We start from the raw sequence: 14,813 nt of genomic DNA on the forward strand, positions 1-14,813 counted from the left end.
CTCCTGAACACACCTTACAAAAACCGCTCCATTCAAATCTTCTGCTCGAATGAGGTTCCAATCAATATTGGGAAAGTTAAAATCGCCCATTACAATAACCCTACTACGTTCACACTTTTCCAAAATCTGCCGACATATGCTTTTTTCAATCTCCCCGCTGCTATTGGGCTGCCTGTAGTAAACCCCTAAAGAGGTGACTGCTCCCTTGCTGTTCCTAATTTCCACCCATACTGACTCGGTAGGCAGATCTTCCTCGACAATGGAAGCTTCTGTAGCTGTGATACCCTCTCTGATTAGTAGTGCTACACCCCCTCCTCTTTTTTCCCCCTCCCTCACCATGGAAGTGATACTGAACAAATTGATGGCAATCCCTTCTGACTTTCCGTTGTCTGATGCTGAATATTGTGTACTCAGCAGAGGTCTTAGTTTTAACCATCGTCAATCCTTACCACAAAATAAAACTCATTTCGGACACTATATGATGTTGAGCTTTCCTTCAGCCATCTTCACCTTTGAAGCCATTCCTTTGGACAAGAGTCCTCTCCCTGTCACAAAGAACCCTTCACCAACCTCCAACAATCTCCCTCTGGCCATTTGCCTACACTCTATCTGTTCATCGAGAAAGGTCAACGTGATATTGGTCGCCTCTATTTCTCTGCCCCTCATCCATTCAAACTTGTCTCCCTCTGAACTGATTGCACTCCGTACTCTCAGATCTAACCCTGACTTTGTTATTAAGTTTGCCGCCAAGGGTGGTGCTGTTGCCGTCTGGTGTACTGACCTCTATATTGTGAAAGCTGAGCGCCAGCTCTCAGATACCCCCTCCTACCTTCCCCTGGACCATAACCCCACCATGGAACATCAGGCTATTGTGTCCACAACGCTCACTCACCTCATTTCATCTAGTAACCTCCTCACCACTGCCTCCAAGCTGATAGTCCCCCAACCTTGCACATCTCTCTTCTACCTCGTTCTCAAAATACACAAACAGGACTGCCCATTGTTTCTACCTGCTCCTGCCTCATAGAACTCTTCTCTTTCTACCTCAACTTGATTATTTCTCCCCTTGTCCAATCCCTTCCCACTTACATCCGCCATTCCTCTGATGCAAGAATCAGTTTCAGAATTTCCAGTTTGCAGGTCCCAGCTGCCTCCTCTTCACCATGAATGTGCAATCCCTTTACTTGACCATTCCCCATCAGGCTGGTCTCAGGGCTCTCTGCTTCTCATCAGAAAAAAGGTTTGAACTGTCCCCATCCACCACTACCCTCATCCGCCTGGCCAAGCTCTTACTCACCTAAACAACTTCTCTTTTAACTCTTCACCTTCTCCAGATCAAAGGGCTGACCATGGGTTACCGCATGGGCCCCAGTTATGCCCTTGTCTTTGAGGGATTAATGGAACATTCCTTGTCCGTCGTGTTCCAGCCCCCACCTGCAACTCTTTCTCCAGTATATCGATAGGAACAGTGATGCTGCTTCCCTCTCTTCTCTGAAATTGGAAAAATTCATCGATTTCACTTCCAATTTCTATCCCTGTCTCACCTTCACCTGGTCCATTTCTGATTCCTCCCTTCCCTTCCTCGACATCCCTGTTTCCCTTTCTGGGGATAGTCTAGCCACCAGTATCCACTATAAACCCACCGACTCCCACAGCTGCCTGGACTATACATCCTCACACCCAGTTGCCTGGAAAGGCTCTATTCCATCCTCCCGGTTCCTCCATCTCTGTTGCATCTGTTCCAATGAGGCCAGCTTCGACAAGGAGCCTCCGAAATGTCCACCTTCTTCCTCAACTGACCCATCTCCAGTATCTCTGCCCTTACCCCCTGCTTACCTCCCACAACAGCGCTAGTATCCCCCTTGTCCTTACCTACCATCCCATCAGCATCCACATCTAGAGGGACCTTAGCTGCCATTTCCGTCACCTCCTGTGAGATGCCACCACCAGACACATATTCCCCTCCCCGTTCTTTGTCAGCTTTCCACAGGGACCATTCTATCTGGGACACACTGGTCCACCCTTGCTCCAATCCTAACACCTCCCCACAGCATCACGGCACCATCCCCTGCAATCAGCAAAGGTGTAATCCCAGCCAATTTACCTCCTCCCTCTTCAGTATCCAAGGGCCCAAACACATATCTTCCAGGTGAAGCAGTGCTTTACCTGTCCTTCCCACAATCCAGTCAACTGCATTTGCTGCTCACAATGTGGTGTACTCACCACTGGGGAGACAAAGCACAGACTGGGTGACCACTTTGCAAAACATCTACATTCTCTCCGCAGCAATGACCCTGAGCTTCCGGTGGCCTGACATTTCAACATCCCGTGTTCCCGAGCCAACATCTCTATCTCTGCTGCAGTACTCCCGAAAGAAGCCCAGCATCTCATTTTCCGTTTGAGAACCCTGCAACCTCTGGACTTAGTATTGAGTTTGACAATTGTAAGGCCTGAGCACTTTTCCAGGTCCTTACTGCAACCGTTACACACCAGTCATTGTCATCACATGGGCTGCTACCATGTACAGCCCATTGTCAGTCGCTAATGGTCTCCATTAGCAGCTAATAATTCTCCCAGAGAGAGGTGACTTGATTGAAGTGTATAAGATCAGTTTGGGGGATGTATAGTCAGGGCATTTCTATGACAATGAGTGAGACTCCAGGGTGGTGTGTTGCCTCCCTGCTGTCAGGGTTAAGGATGTCTTTGAGTAAGCATAGGTTATTCTGAAGGGTGAGGGTGAGCAGCCAGAGATTGTAGTCCACCTTAGTTCTAATGGCATCGGCGGGAAGAGAGATGAGGTCCTGCATAGGGAGTTCAGGGAGTGAACTAGGAAGTTGAAAAACAGAACTTCTAGGGTTGTAATCTCAGGATTACTTCCTGTGCCACCTGTCAGTGAGGCCAGGAATAGAAAAAATAGTCCAGTTAAATATGTGGCTAAAGAGCTGGTGCAGGAGGGAGGGATTCTGGTATCTGGATCATTGGGATGTCTTTCAGGGCAGGAGGGACCTGAATAAGAAGGACGGAATACACCTAAACTGTAGGGGCACCAATACCCTGGCAGGGAGGTTTTCTGATGCCACTGGGAAGATTTAAATTAGTGTGGCAGAGGGTAGGAACCAAAACAGTAAGTCAGCAAGTGGAGTGACTGAAGTCAACGTTAAGTCAAGTCTTCAAAGTAGGAAGAACAGGCAGGGCCAGGTTAATGAACACGGTGGGACTGGTGGTCTGAAGTGTATTTATTTTAATGCAAGGATTATAGTAGGTAAGGCAGATGAGCTTCGAACCTGGATTAGTACATGGGTCTACAATGGGGTAGCCAGTACAGAACCTTGGTTAAGTGAAGAACAAGCAGCTCAATGTTCCAGAGTTTCGATGTTTCAGATGCGATAGAATGAGATATAAAAGGGGTGGTGGAGTTGCAGTACTGATTAAGGAGGGCTCATCCAGCGAGGCTATCGCGGTAGATTCCAGGAACAAGAAAAGTGCAATCACTTTGATGCGGTTATACCAAAGGCCTACCAACAGGCAGCGGGAGATAGAGGAACAAATATGTAAGCAGGTCATGGAAAGATGTAAAAACAACAGGGTTACTGTAATGGGTGGCTTTAACTTCCCCCATATTGACTGGGACTCCCTTAGTGCCAGGGGCTTAAGTAGGCCAGAATTTGTTGGGTGAATCCAGGAAACAGCATGTCAACAGTCCAACAAGGGAAGGGACCTACTAAATTTGTATTGGGTAATTGAAATTTCAGTGGAGGGGGCATATTGAGAATAATGATCATTGTTCCGTATGTTACAGATAAGGATAAGTCTGGTTCTCGGGTGAAAGAACTAAATTCGGGGAAGGCAAATTACAACAGCAATTAGGCAGAAATTAAATTTGGGGCGGTTGTTTGAGGGAAACTTCACATTTGATATGTGGGAGTCTTTTATAGGTCGGTTGAACAGACTTCAAGACCAGCATGTTCCTGTGAGAATGAAAGATGAGGGAGGCAAGTTTCAGGAACCCTGGATGACAAGAGATATTGAAAGTTTAGTCAAAAAGGCAAAGGAAGCATAAGTCAGGTTTAGGAAACTGAAATCAGACAAGACCCTTGAGGAATAGAAAGGAAGCAGGAAAGAAATTAAACAAGGAAACAGGATTGCTAAAGGGGCCATGAAATGTCCTTGAGATGTAGGATTAAGGAGACTCCCCGGGCATTTTATATGTACATTAGGCACAAAAGGGTAACTAGGGAAAGGGCAGCTCCCCTCAAGGCCAAAAGTGGGAATTTATGGGTGGGGCCAGAAGAAGAGTGAGATCCTTATTGAATTTTTTGTATCAGTAGTCACCAAGGAGAAGAACATGGCTGATAGTAAAATTAGCAAAGGGTATGTTGATATTCAGGGCTATGTCGATACTAAGAAGGACGAGGCATTAGATGTCTTGAAAAACCTGAAGGTAGTTAAGTCGCCAGGGCTTGATGGGATTTATCCCAGCATTTGACAAGATCCAGAAGATTAAGGCACATGGAATCCATGGTGAGGTGGTCAGTTGGGCACAAAATTGGCTTGGTCATAGAAAACAGAGGGTAGTTGTGGAGGGTGGCTTTTCTGACTGGGAGTCTGTGACCACTGGTATTCCACAAGGATCAGTGCTGGGACACCTGTTGTTTGTAATATATATAATATATATATATTTAAATATATATAATATATATATATTTAAGTGATTGGGTGAAAATATGGGCGGTCTGATTAGTAAGTTTGCAGACGACACAAAAAAATTGATGGGATTGTGGATAGTGAGGAGTGTTGTCAAAGGATACGACAGGATATAGATTATTTGGAAAGTTGGGCGGAGAAATGGCAAATGGAATTTAATCTGCATAAGTGTGAGCTGATGCATTGTGGGAGGTCAAATGTAACAAGAAAGTGTAGAGTAAGTTATAGGACCCTGAGGAGCATTGATATACAGAGGGATCTTAGGGCGCAAGTCTATGGCTCCCTGAAAGTGACAACACATGTGGATAAGGTGGTAAAGAAGGTGTGTGGCATGCCTGCCTTCGCCAACTGGGGCGTTGGGTATAAAAGTTGGCAAGTCACGTTGCAGCTGTACAAGACTTTAGTCAGGCCATGTTTGGAGCATTGTGTGCAGTTCTGGTTGGCACACTACAGGAAGGATGTGGAGATTTTGGAGAGCGGACAGAAGAGGTTTACTAGGATTAGATTACTTACAGTGTGGAAACAGGCCCTTCGGCCCAACAAGTCCACACCGCCCCGCCAAAGCGCAACCCACCCATACATTTACCCCTTACCTGACACTACGGGCAATTTAGCATGGCCAATTCACCTGACCTGCACATCTTTGGACTGTGGGAGGAAACCGGAGCACCCAGAGGAAACCCACGCAGACACGGGGAGAACGTGCAAACTCCACACAGTCAGTCGCCTGAGGCGGGAATTGAACCCGGGTCTCTGGCGCTGTGAGGCAGCAGTGCTAACCACTGTGCCACCGTGCCGCCCACAAGGATCTTGTTTGGATTGGAGTGTCTTAGCTATCAAGAGAGATTGGACAAAATTGGATTGTTTTCACAAGTGTCGGAGGCTGAAGGACAACCTGATAGAACTATATATAAAATTCTGAGTGGCGTGTATAGGGTGGATAGTCATTCTTTTTCCCAGGGTGGAAATATCAAATACTAGGGAGCACAGGTTTAAACTGAGAGAAGGAGTTTAAAAGAGATGTGTGAGGCAAGTTTTTTTTACACAGAGGGCGATAGGTGCCTGGTACCTGCTGCCAGGGGAGATGGTAGAAGTAGATACGACAACAATGTTTAAGATGCATTTCGACAGACCCATGAACAGGCAGGAAATAGCGGGATACATGCAGCCATATGGGATTAGTTTAGACATGGTGGACCAAAGGGCCTGTTCCTGTTCGGGACTGGTTTATGTTCTATTTTGAATGGCCTTGACAAAGGTGGATGTGAAAAGAATATTTTCCTCTTGTGGGTGAACCCAGTACTCGGGCGCACTGGTTGAGAACAAGGGCACACCCTTCTGGGGCAGATATGTGGGGATTTATTTTCTCTCACAGTTGTAGGACTTTGGAACCATCTGCCTCTGAAAGCGGTGGAGCCAGGTTCATCGTGTATTTACAGTCAGGTGGATAGTTTGTTGTTAGCCATGGAAAGAAGGAAAATGCAGAATTCCAAACACAAGCAGAATAGCTGTGATGTTACAGCATGGCTGAGCAGGTTCAAAGTGCCGAATGCCCTGTTTATATATGTTTGGTGTAACCTCCCTGCTGCTGAATTCTAGGTGACCTCATCAAGGAAGTGTCCCATTTGCCTTGACCTCACAACGATGAATGTATGAGGATAATGTTGCCTGGGGTTTCAAGTGGAGAAATGGTAGAGAAGTTAAATCATCACCTTATGTCTGCCCACACAGAAGAAGACACTAAACATTTCACTGAAATAATGAAGATTAAGAATCCAGTGAGAGTGTGAAACTGAAATTGATTATGAAGAAGGGAGAGAGACAACAGGGAACTACAGACCAGTTAGCTGGATATCAATAGTAGGGAAAATATTTGAATCTATATAAAGGGCAAGAATACTGGATATTTAGAAAGTATTGTCTGATTGGCCAGAATCAACATGACTTTATGAAGGTGATGTCGTATTTTGCAAAGCTGTTCATGTTTTTTCAGCATGTTACTGACAAAATCTACAAGGATGAGCCAGAGAATGTGATGTATTTGGATCTTTGGAAAGCTTTTGATGAGATCTCACACAGATTAGTACAAATATATTGGAGATAGTTTCTGGCATAAGTTGAGGATTGGATAACAGGCAGAATGCAGAGAGTAGGAATAAGTGAATCATTATCCAGTTGCCAGGCTGTTACTAATGGAGAGTCGCAACGATCACTTCTTAAGTCTTAGGTGTTAATATTCTGTATCAATGATTTCTGTGTTGGGGACAATTGTAATAATTTCACATTTGCAGATGATACAAAACTTAATGGAAATGTAGGTTGGGAGGAAGTTGCAAAGAGACTATTAAGTGAGTGAGCAAAAGCACGTCAAATGGAATATAACGCGGACCAGTGTGAAGTTATCCACTTTGGTGAAAAGAATCAGAGTGCACAGTAGTTCTTAAATAGTGAGGGATGGCAGAGTGTTATATGATGGCCAAAGGGGCCTAGGTGTCCTTGTTCCTGGGTCACAGGAATTTTCGGGCAGAGACAGCCAGTGATTTGAAAGGGCAGTAGTGTGTTAGCCTTTGTTGTGAGTGGATTTGAGTACAGGAACAATAAAGCATGGCTTCAGTTGTCTTGAACTGTAGAGACTGGCTGGAGTATTGTGTGCAGTCCTGGATGCCTTGCCCAAGGAAGGTTAGATATGCCCCACAGAAAGTTCAGCAGAGGTTCACCATATGGATTCCTAGCATAGCTGGATTATCCTTTGAGGAAAATTGAAGTATTTTCTGGAGGTTCAGAGAATAAGAAACTTACAGAAATCTTAAAAGGATAGGCAGGGTCGATGTGGGAAGGATGAGCTGGATTTTCTGACAGCCAGACAATTGTTTCTGCTGCATGGATGGGATAGTGCATCAGGACACTGAGAAATCCCAGTGTAGCAAACTCTGAACAAATTGCCTGGGAACCAATTTCCCCTGAGTCTAGAATCCTCTGGAAGTATCCATTTAATTCAGAGCATTTGGTTGGTTCCCCTGCAGTTGAGTAAATAGTTCCTCAGGAAACACAAGACTATTAAAAACCTTGTCTAACCTTTGAGTAACTATTCAACTGTCTTTTAAACTTATTTCAAGAAGCCCCAATCAGATCTCATCCAGACTCCTTACAACCTCTGTGCCTTGACCTGTCACCCTCCCTCTACTCCAGGACCCAACAGCCACTCCCTCCCTGTAGGACCTGACACCCCACCATCAGCTGTAAGATCTCTTGTAAATCCTGATCCACCCTAAACATTCCATCACTGCTTCCCTGGCCTCCTTACCATTTAACACCTTTAGAAAACTACCCATTTGTGCCTCACTTAGCCTTGAAACCCATGAGCTTTTCATTTTCTTCTCAATGAACCAAGTGGGACCTTGTTGAAACTTTTGCTGAAATCCAAATAGACTACATACAGGCTGCTATCCTCATTGATCTCCATTGTTATGGACTAGGCCAGACCACTCAAAACATTCTTAAACTGGCAACCCAGAACGTAACTTTGCAATTTGTTTCAGTAAGTGTACAGTGAAAATTACCCGGAGTAAGTTAGCGAGGTTGACTACCAGGTTTAAAACAGATAAAAATTTATTCACAAAATTACACAATGAAATGCAAAGTACAGGATATAGAGCCCCTACAGAACTCAGTCTATCCAAACTAGACTTAATCATGCTGTTCCAAATATACACAACAATCCCAATAAGTGAAAATGGAACAAATGCTTGCAGGTTGAAGTTAGAAGGGCAGAAGAAAAGAGAGTTTAGCAACTTGTTTCCACACAGCTCAGTGTTGAACTCCTTAACTAGTTCTGAACTAAACTGCTCAGCTAGAGAGCTGACCACTCCCCTTTCATTCTACAGGTCACTTCTAAAACATGACCACTTTGGCCTGAAGTCTCATCTGTTTACATTTAACCAAAAGGCCTCTCAACATGCTTTTTCACCTCTGTACCAAACTTGTCACCTCAACGCCTGGAGGGTTTTATGACCCCTCTGAAAAAAGCCAAGGACACAGGATCCTTGAGAAAAGGAACAGTTGTTTCAGAAAAAAGGGACCAGCTTTGTGACACCTTCCCTCTTAAAAAAAACCCATCAATACCAAAAGATGGCTTCAATTTTAAAACCCTTCAAAAACAAACTGGTTAGTAGTCTAAACACACACATATACAGTATACTAACTATAAACATGCAAACATGCAGAATCCTATGTGAATTCAGGCCATGGCACACCCGCTACCAAACGCCTCCATATCTCATTCGAGCCTCGGTAACGCTTCGGCAATCATGTTTTCGCACCTGCCACAAGCACAATTGTCAAACTGAATGGCTGCAACAACAAGCTCCATCAAAACAGTCCGGCATTTTTGTCCTTAAACTTTTCCACAAATGTCAATGGGTTATGATCAGTGTACACAATTGTCTCAGATGCATTGCTGGGAATATAAACACTGAAGTGTTGTAATGCTTAAAGTCTCTTTCTGCAACATTGAATATTTCTTGTGGTGAATGTTCAACTTCCTGGAAAAATACCTGATGGGTCTTTCTATCCCCTCGTCATCCTTCTGCAGGAGCACCACACTGACACCCACATCACTGGCATCGATAGCCACCTTGAAATATTAGATTACTTACAGTGTGGAAACAGGCCATTCAGCTCAACAAGTCCACACCGACCTGCCGAAGCGCAACACACCCAGACCCATTCCCCTACATTTACCACTTCACCTAACACTACGGGCAATTCAGCATGGCTAATTCGCCTGACCTGCACATTTTTGGATTGTGGGAGGAAACCAGAGCACCCGGAGGAAACCCATGCAGACACGGGGAGAAAGTGCAAACTCCACACAGAGAGTCGCCTGAGACAGGAATTGAACTCGGGTCATTTGGCGCTGTGAGGCAGCAGTGCTAACCACTGTGCCACTGGGTCAAAGGCTTTGTGTAATCAGGTGTGGCTAATACTGGGGCAGAGGTTAACACAGTTTTTAGGCTGTCAAATGCCTTTTGACAGTCCACTGTTCACTGAAACTTCTTGCCCTTTTGTAACAATTTGGTGAGTGGAGCAGCCACACTACTAAAGTTTGGCACAAACCTTCAATAAAATTCACTCAATCCCAGGAAGTGTAGTACTGCTTTGCTCATTGACAGTGTGGGAAGTTCCCCAGTTACTTTCGTTTTCGCATGCTGTGGGGCCATTTGTCCATGTCCAATAGCATGGCCCAGGAAAGTGACTTGGGCTTTTGGCAAATTCACTTTTAGCTAGATTTGCCACCAAGCCTACCTTCCAAAGTCAATCGAACAAGTCTGATAAATGCAGTAAATGTTCCTTCCATGAGTGACTAAAAGTCACCAGGTCATCAATATACACCATACAGTTGGGTATTCCAACAATGATCTTATTAGTCAGTCTCTGAAATGTGGCTGGACCACTTTTCATAGCAAATGGCATGACTTTGAACTGATATAGTCCATTTGACATTACGAAAGCTGAAAATGCCTTTGCTCTCTCTGAAAGAGGTACTTGCCAGTAGCCCCTGAGCAAGTCGAACTTAGAAATGTAAGTTGCTTGTCCCACATTTTTGACACAGTCTTCCAATCGTGGAATTGGATATGCATCAGTCTTTGTAAAGACATTGACTCTGCAATAGTCCACACATAACCGTTGGGTACCATCTGGCTTTGGCACCATGACTATGGGTGAGCTCCAGTCACTAACTCACTTCAATTAAGCCATCTTGGAGCATGCACTCCATCTCCTTCTGAAACTGTGCCAATTGTAGAGGGTTATGCCTATAATGATGTTGCTTAATCGGAACAGCATCTCCCATATTTACATCATACACAATTAGGTTAGTACTTCCCAGTTTATTTTCGCAAATCTCCCCATGTGATAGTAATAATTCTTTCAGGTCATTTTGATTTTCTTGACGAAGGTGACTCAATAATTTATCCTAATTTTTGACAACTTCCTCTTTGCCCAATTTGATTTGAGGAATGTCCAATTCAGAATCCTCTGAACGTGGTTCTTCCTTCTGTGCTGTAATCATTAACACCTCCTCCTCTTGCTTCCCTTCCCTATCAAAATACCATTTGAGCATATTCACATAACACACTCTGTGAGATTCCTTCCTGTCTGGAGTCGTTAACAAGTAGTTCTCCTCACTCAATTTCCTCTCGATTTGATAAGATCCACGAAACCTTGCTTTTAAAGGCTTACCTGTGACTTATCCTCCTGTGACAATACCTTCTCCCCAATTGCAAAATTGTGAATTTGTGATTTCTTATCTGCTTCCTGTTTCATTGTATGATGTGATACTTTTAAATGCTGTCGAGCCAACTCTCCAGCTCTATTTAATCGTTCTCTAAAATTTGACACATCATCCAAATGGGTGGTCTCTGAATTCTGAATTATTAATTTCTCCTTAATCTTTTAATGGTCCTCTTACTTCATACCCAAAAATTAATTCAAGTGGACTGAATTTGGTCGATTCATTCTGTGCATCGCTGTTCGCAAAAAGTACAAACGGAACTCCGTTATTCCACTCATCTGGATAATCCTGACCATAAGCCCTCAACATGATGTTTAGTGTTTGATGCCATCTCTCTAGCGCTCCCTGCGATTCTGGAATGCAGTAGATTTGAATTGCATTATTCCCAAGTTATCTATAACCTCCTTGAATTGTTTGGATATGAAGTTTGATCCTTGATCTGGCTGGATCTCTACTGGTAGTCTGTATCTAGTAAAAAATTTAAGTAATTCTTTGACAACCCTTTTAGCTGTAATGTTGTGTAATGGGATTACCTCTGGAAATCTAGTTGACACACCCATTATTGTTAATAATTACTTATTCCTACTTTTTGTTTGAAGTAGGGGACCTATGCAGTCAATCAAGACTCTTGTGAATGGTTTCTCAAATGCTGAAATAGGTATTAAAGGTGCAAGTTTTATTACTGTCTGTGGTTTTCCAATTAGCTGACATGTATAACACATCTGGCAAAATTCAACTACATTCTTGTGTAGTCCAGGCCAGTAAAAAATCTTTGTATTTTAGCCTGTGTTTTCCGCACCCCTAAATGATCTCCAAGTGGTAGCTCATGCGCCACACTCAGCACCTCATTTCTGTACCTACTGGCAAAACAATTTGATGAATCTCTGTCCATTTCTCATCTGCTTGAATGTGTGATGGTCTCCACTTCCTCATTAAGACATTATTTGTTAAGTAATAATACACAGAGATGCATTCACTCTCCTTCCCTGTATATGTCTTTTGATACAACTGTTTTCACTCCTCATCTTTCTGCTTTAACTCAATAAGCGTAGCAGAGCTAAAGATACTTGCATGTCTACCTAGTTGCACCTGCTCTGTCCCACTTATCTAATCAAAAAAAGTCCCTGATAAAACTATGTCAGCTTCCATATCTGTGCCTTTTGATCTCTGCTGCTTCAATGTGTGACTCTGTGATGTTGTGATCACACAATCTGGGAAAATTCCTGGATAAACATCCTTCATTTCTTCAGTTGCCTGCGTCACCACTGGCTTTTCAACTAGAGTAGGCAGCATGCCTGTCGGTGAATCAGCTATATCATTTGCAAGGACAAATTATATTCCTGGAGCTGACAGTTTGTCCCGTACTCCTACCACAAATTCTCTGCTCTGGACTCACTAGCCTCACTTTGCATAATTGGACGCTTTTTGTCTCACCATGAATTCCTGTTACTAGTACCTTTTTCTGGCAATAGTCCCTCAGGAGTAAATATCTCCTCATCCTTCAGCATTACGACTGAGAGGATCCTGTGTCCCTTAATATTGTAACCTCGTTATCTATGACTCCTGGCCTATGTGAATAAACTTGTTTTTTTTTAAGCAGATCTGCCACTTCCTCCTCAACCAGCCTCTGAACACTCTGAGGCAGTTGTCTAACTTCCCTTGTGCTTTTTGTTACTAGTCCCACAAAACTCCCTGGCTTGTCTGGTTTTTCTACATTTGGCTTTCTCCTTGCCCACCAACACTATGATTTTGTGTGACCCACTTTATTACAATGAAAACACTGGAGCTTTTTAACTTCTTTGTCCCCCTAAAGGGTTTTGTTTTAACCCTGTGGTAAGTTATCCTTATGATCTTCACTGAGATTTACCTTTGCCTTTCCACATGAGGATTTCTCTTTCCCCCAATTTCTATCCCTCATGGACAGAGCTTTATAGACCAGCTCAGAATCATCAGGCACTTCAGCTGCTAACCAGGCCGTTTTAACTCTTTACTCTACCACACGAGTTCGCACTACGTCTTCACTAAAGTTACCTTCAGCCTTTATCTCCAGCCTTTTAAACTGACTTTCCTTTTTAAGTGTCACTTTCTGAAGTTCAAACACTCCCTCTTTTTCTCTCTGTTTTGCTGCTCTCACTTTTTTCTTTCTCTTCTGCTGCCCTCTCTTTTTCCCTCTCCTGCTTTTAATCGTAACTCAAACTGTTTCATTTCTGCTGCCCTTTCCTTATCTCTCACTCACTCAAGCTGCTTCATTTGCAATTGAATTCTTGTCATCCCTATAGATTCTGATGGTTTCTCTGACAAGTTTAAATGTTGGAGTCCTTAACAAGTAGTTCTCCTCACTCAATTTGCTCTCGATTTGATAAGATCCACGAAACCTTGCTTTTAAAGACTTACCTGTGACTTATCCTCCTGTGGAGAAAGTGAGGTCTGCAGATGCTGGAGATCAGAGCTGAAAATGTGTTGCTGGAAAAGCGCAGCAGGTCAGGCAGCATCCAGGGAACAGGAGAATCGACGTTTCGGGCATAAGCCAAAATGGGTGGTCTCTAATTATCTCTCCTTTCCTCACAGAACCAGGCAGTTCCAATCACAGCTGGTCTGCTAATTCCTGTAGCTGAGTCTTATTCACCTTTTGCAAAACTTCCAAAGTCACCGCATCCACATCCAGAAAACTCTTGGTGACTGAAAGAGCCGTTACTATCCCAAGCTTTATCTCCCCAACCAAACCAACACCCGAAATAAAGACACCAGCACCTCCCACTCGCTGTTTAAAATCCCACAAAGAGCCCCCAGTCTGTTATAGACTAGGCCAGACCACTCAAAACATTCTTAAGCAGGCAACCCAAACCATAACTTTGCAATTTGTTTCAGCAAGTGTACAGTGAAAATTATCGTGTAAGTTCGCTAGGTTGACTTCCAGGTTTTAAAACAGACAAAAATGTATTCACAAAATTGCACAATGAAACACAGAACAGAATAAAGAACCCGTACAGAGCTCAGTCTATCCAAACTAGACTTAATTATGCTATTCCAAATATACACAACAGTCCTAATTAACAAAACTCCTTAAAAGACAGTGAAAATGGAACAAATGCTTACAGGTTGAAGTTAGAAGAGCAGAAGGAGAGAGAATTTAACAACCTGTTTCCACACAGCTCAGTGTTGAACTCCTTAACTAGTTCTGGACTGAACTGCTCAGCTAGACCACTCCCCATTCATTCTACAGGTCACTTCTAAAACATGACCACTTTGCCCTGAAGTCTCATCTGTTTATTTAATCACAAAAGGCCCCTCAACACATGGTGGCTCAGTGGTTAGCAATGCTGCCTCACAGCACTAGGGACCCAGGTTTGATTCCTGCCTCAGACAACTGTCTGTGGAGTTTGCACATTCTCCCCGTGTCTGCGTGGGTTTCCTCGGGGTGCTCCGGTTTCCTCCCACAATCCAAAAGGTGTGCAGGTCAGGTGAATTGACCATACTAAATTGCTAATAGTGTTAGGTGTATTAGTCGGGGTTAATATAGGGTAGGGGAATGGGCCTCGCAAATTACACTTCAGAGGGTCAGTATGGATTTGTTGGGCCGAAAGGCCTGTTTCCATACTATAGGGAATCTAATCTAACCTAAAATCTAATCTCTGTACCAAACTAGTCACCTCGGAGTTGGGAGGGTTTTATGACCCCTCTGAAAAAGATCAAGGACACAGGATCCTTGAGAAAAGGAACAGCTTTTAGTAAAAAAGGGACCGACTTTGTGACACCATGCTACTTCCTCAAGTTAGCTTCGTGGCACACCCCCTCCACGTAATAAATCCACGTTAGT

General features: G+C 43.7%; 1 protein-coding gene across 1 annotated transcript in view; it reads left to right on the forward strand.

Annotated features, from left to right (window-relative positions):
- The first annotated feature begins 4,345 nt into the window (after positions 1-4,345).
- Positions 4,346-14,813, forward strand: part of LOC122552344 (phosphofurin acidic cluster sorting protein 2-like) — a 130,702-nt gene continuing 120,234 nt past the window's right edge. The window contains exon 1 of the mRNA XM_043695097.1: positions 4,346-4,441. Coding sequence (XP_043551032.1) covers positions 4,346-4,441 — 96 coding nt within the window. The remainder of the gene's footprint in view (positions 4,442-14,813) is intronic.

Source organism: Chiloscyllium plagiosum, chromosome 8 (assembly GCF_004010195.1).
Source record: "Chiloscyllium plagiosum isolate BGI_BamShark_2017 chromosome 8, ASM401019v2, whole genome shotgun sequence".
NCBI lineage: Eukaryota > Metazoa > Chordata > Chondrichthyes > Orectolobiformes > Hemiscylliidae > Chiloscyllium > Chiloscyllium plagiosum.